Source organism: Trypanosoma grayi (genome assembly GCF_000691245.1).
Source record: "Trypanosoma grayi strain ANR4 Tgr_1015_V1, whole genome shotgun sequence".
Classification (NCBI taxonomy): domain Eukaryota; phylum Euglenozoa; class Kinetoplastea; order Trypanosomatida; family Trypanosomatidae; genus Trypanosoma; species Trypanosoma grayi.
The window spans coordinates 2,117-5,536 of NW_008826634.1; the positions used below are offsets into that span (position 1 = coordinate 2,117).

At 53.3% G+C, this 3,420-nt stretch overlaps 2 protein-coding genes across 2 annotated transcripts; both read right to left on the reverse strand.

Annotated features, from left to right (window-relative positions):
* Positions 1-394: 394 nt before the first annotated feature.
* On the reverse strand, positions 395-778 carry DQ04_10151000 (hypothetical protein; the record flags this gene model as incomplete). The annotated part of the gene is made up of 1 exon (XM_009316162.1): positions 395-778. One exon carries the CDS (start codon positions 776-778, stop codon positions 395-397), a length of 384 nt encoding a protein of 127 aa, XP_009314437.1.
* Positions 779-2,468: 1,690 nt separating this feature from the next.
* Positions 2,469-2,786, reverse strand: DQ04_10151010 (hypothetical protein; the record flags this gene model as incomplete). Its single annotated transcript, XM_009316163.1, has 1 exon — positions 2,469-2,786. The coding sequence occupies one exon, from the start codon at positions 2,784-2,786 to the stop codon at positions 2,469-2,471; it is 318 nt and encodes a 105-aa protein (XP_009314438.1).
* Between the last annotated feature and the right edge of the window lie 634 nt (positions 2,787-3,420).

Genomic DNA, 3,420 nt, shown 5'->3' on the forward strand with positions numbered 1-3,420 from the left:
GGGGCGCAATGTACAATCGTGTTGCTGAACCAATGGGACGCCAAAGAGGGGCAGAGGCAACGCGCCGCGCCTGCTAATAAAGAAGGGTGCCGCCAGTATTGGGGGGGGGGCGCCGTGCCAACCCACCGGGGCCCGGCCAAAAAGTATTCACCCGGCAGGAGCCCTTGGACCGATTTTAAAATTGTCAATAACACGGCGAATTTAAGGATACTTTTCATCCTTAAATATTGCAAATAATTTTTTGGGTTCTATTCCTGTACGTGGTGAGGGGGCATCGGGCGTCAAAAGGGGCCGTCTGGCAATTTACCGGTAAACTTGAATAAGCACTATTCTACGGTTCCGGCTGAAATTTGCAATCGCTTAGCGGCGCCCAACCAGGACATCAGGGCCGCCATCAAACAACCGCCAGCCCGCGAAAAACGCAGCCACTTCCATTGGCAGCAACTAAACGAGACCAACTCTTAATTTCAAACAGGCCAAAACAACGCTGCAGCTGATGAGGCCCAAACGCGGGAGAATCGTGAAAAAGGAAAGGGGCGATTTCGCCAAATGGGGGAAATAAGGCCACTGGCTTCACAGCCGGGGAATGTTTTTCCACTGAAGAAGCCCCCTCCAAAAAACAGAAATCTTGGGATTTATTTGCATTCGAAAAAGGAGTGCCGTTGGGTCTCCCGACCGGCGGGGGGCAATTCACAAAGGCATCTCGCGAATACCTGCGGGGGAAGGGGGCCCAGCGATTTTTATTGGACAGCCGCCGGCGCCACAGGGCGGAATACATAATGCCAGCGATGGTGGTTCGGGGTGTGATGCGGCCACCGCCCCACTATTTCAATGCCCCGACGTTGCGACGCGGCTTCCGCGGTTACAGAAGAAAGGGCGGTCAAAGATTATGGATCTATGTGGGGCTTTTGGCTTTTTTACGTGAAACCGATAAGCATGTAAAACGAATTTTTGATAGTTTGATTTCCTGGGCAAAAAAACACCATAAGCGACCACGGTCCCACCATAAAATTCTTAACAGGGTTTCGAATTTATTATTAAAGAATTTTATATTTGCACTGTTTACGTTGTCTGTTCCGAATTTCTCGGAACCCAGGTCCGGCACGCCGTTGCGGAACCCGGCAGGCAAGGCGGGCGCCCTTCACTGATTTGCCTAGCCCCCGAAGGGGGGAAGGAAAGCAAGGCAGCCGCCCCCACCGCACATTGCGCGGCGCATGCGGACACACGGGGCCGACCTGCAATGTGCAGCCGCAGGGGGGTGGGTCTGGAGATGCCTCTCGCCCCCGTTCGGGGAGCCGTTAACCAAAAAACCGGCGAGGGGCTACCCACCGCCCGCGGCGGCGCACAAAGGCACACCCGGCCCCGCACCCCGAGCCCAATAAGGGTTTAGGCAGCCTGCCAAAATCCAAAAACGGAAGTGGCGAGGTCAGGGTCCCGGGGTTATCCGTTAGCGGGGCCTGCCTGCTGCGCAAACGTGCGCCACGCCGCCGCTATGGAGCGGCCGTTTGGCCAAGGCAGGCGCGCGGTGGCCGGGGAATTGCGGGCCCCGCCCGCGCGGGGATAACGCGTTTTATTGCCAGGTCGGTTTTTTAAACGTTCTTCCAAAAGCACAACCGGCATCTGAACTAAGGGAACGCTGTTTGTTTTCCCAATGTTGAATAGGATCGGCCGTCTGGCACGGGCGCGCCCCGTGGGCGTGTTGCGAGCAATGCCGACTATGATCCGCACGCTCTTGGATATGGCAATCCAGGGGCTTCAAAGAATTGCCCCCAGGGGTCAGGTAATGTAGGCGAGGTTTTTATCGAAGGAGGGGGCGAATCAGACGATCCGTTCCAGAGGCGATTCGAAGGAGAGAGTTGTGCTTCAGCTTGCGTGTGTTGCGGAAATTTCATGGTCCGAGGCTGTGGCATTGACAGGAGGCTGCTTCAACATTGAAATGAATGGCCTAATGATGCTTTGGCGGGGCCTGGGAGCCGCGGCCGCACCCCATGGAGGAACAAGGCGATTGCGAATTTAGGGTTGTAACGCCTTCAACCTGATTTAGCACCTCCCAGCGTTGAGGCCTTACCAACCCCCGGCCGCACTGAAGGAAGAAAGGATGAAACGCATTCTGGAGCCATAGAGCGCAACGGTTCACACCATAAATTGGGGAGCGCGGGGGCCCACAGTACATTTTGCAGGGGTGCGCGGTTTGGGCCCACATGTGGCCCTCCAATGGTAAAAATGCGTTCTGCCGTTTGATCTCCGGCAAAAACGCGGCGCGGAAATTTTGGAGGCGCGCGTTTTCTTTGAAGGGGGTGTCGCATTTGGTGGCTTTGGGGCGGCGCCCGAAAAAAAGTGGGGCCAAGAACCTTGGATATTACAAAAAGGAAAAACCACGGTCTAAAAGTGCGGCTCCAATTAAACGCCGCAGTCACGCAGTGCAGCTTGAATTTCAGAGAAAGAGATGGCCATCCCAATATATCAGTTCAACGTTCCTGTTCTGAGAATTGTGCGGTTGGTGGAACGATTGAATCTGCATACGCGCGCAAGATTCGAAGGGACGTCCGAGCTCTTACCCCACTGCCCGCGCGGAAAGGTGAAAGAAAGCAGACACAGGACACCCGCAGCAGATGCCTAATGCCCCTGGGGGCTGAAATTATCCAAGGCACCTTATCCACGGATGGTGTGGCATGCGTTGTGCTCTTTTTGGGTATAGAAGGTAAGCTGACAGAGCCGCGGTGTCGATGGATTGCACGGCCGCGGGGTAAGGACGCAGAGGGCCCCCTGCGAAGCGGACGCGCCATTATGCCACATCTAGGAATATTTTGCCGGCAGTTGTGTCGGAAGCGACTTTATTCGCCGATCTCCAGGATTCATTTTTTAAGATTGCCTTTCTGGAGAAAATGAGCTTTTTGTTGTGTTTGCACTTTCAAAATAACGGAAGTACTGATGGCGGCGCGCTTGAAATAAGCAGTGTCTTTTAATTTACAAGTGGGTATGGGTATAGATAGCATTCACCCACCTGGCATACGGCGCGATGTTTCCGCATGGGTTGACAAGGCCCACCTCTGTGCAGCTAATTGTGGCGTGGCAATTAGGGAAAATGAGTCCGGGGCTCTTTTATACACCTTTTTGGGTGATTAGTTTGACTACCAAGACTATTCCGTGTGAGTTGGTGAGAATGCTTAAGTTTATTGATGGTTCTTCCACCTTTAATGAAATTAATGGTTGCAAGCGTGAAAACGTTGGGGTCTATACTCCTCCATGATTCGGTAGTGATTAACATAGTATTGTTTCCGAATTATTTTTCTTTAGAAACCGTTTGACAGAGTCTGTTGACGTTGAATGGAGCAATGCTGCGGACCGCATCATCCGCCCATTTTCCCCAGCAGCAACTAACGTTGAGAACGCAATTCGTTCGATGTTAATGAGAAAAAA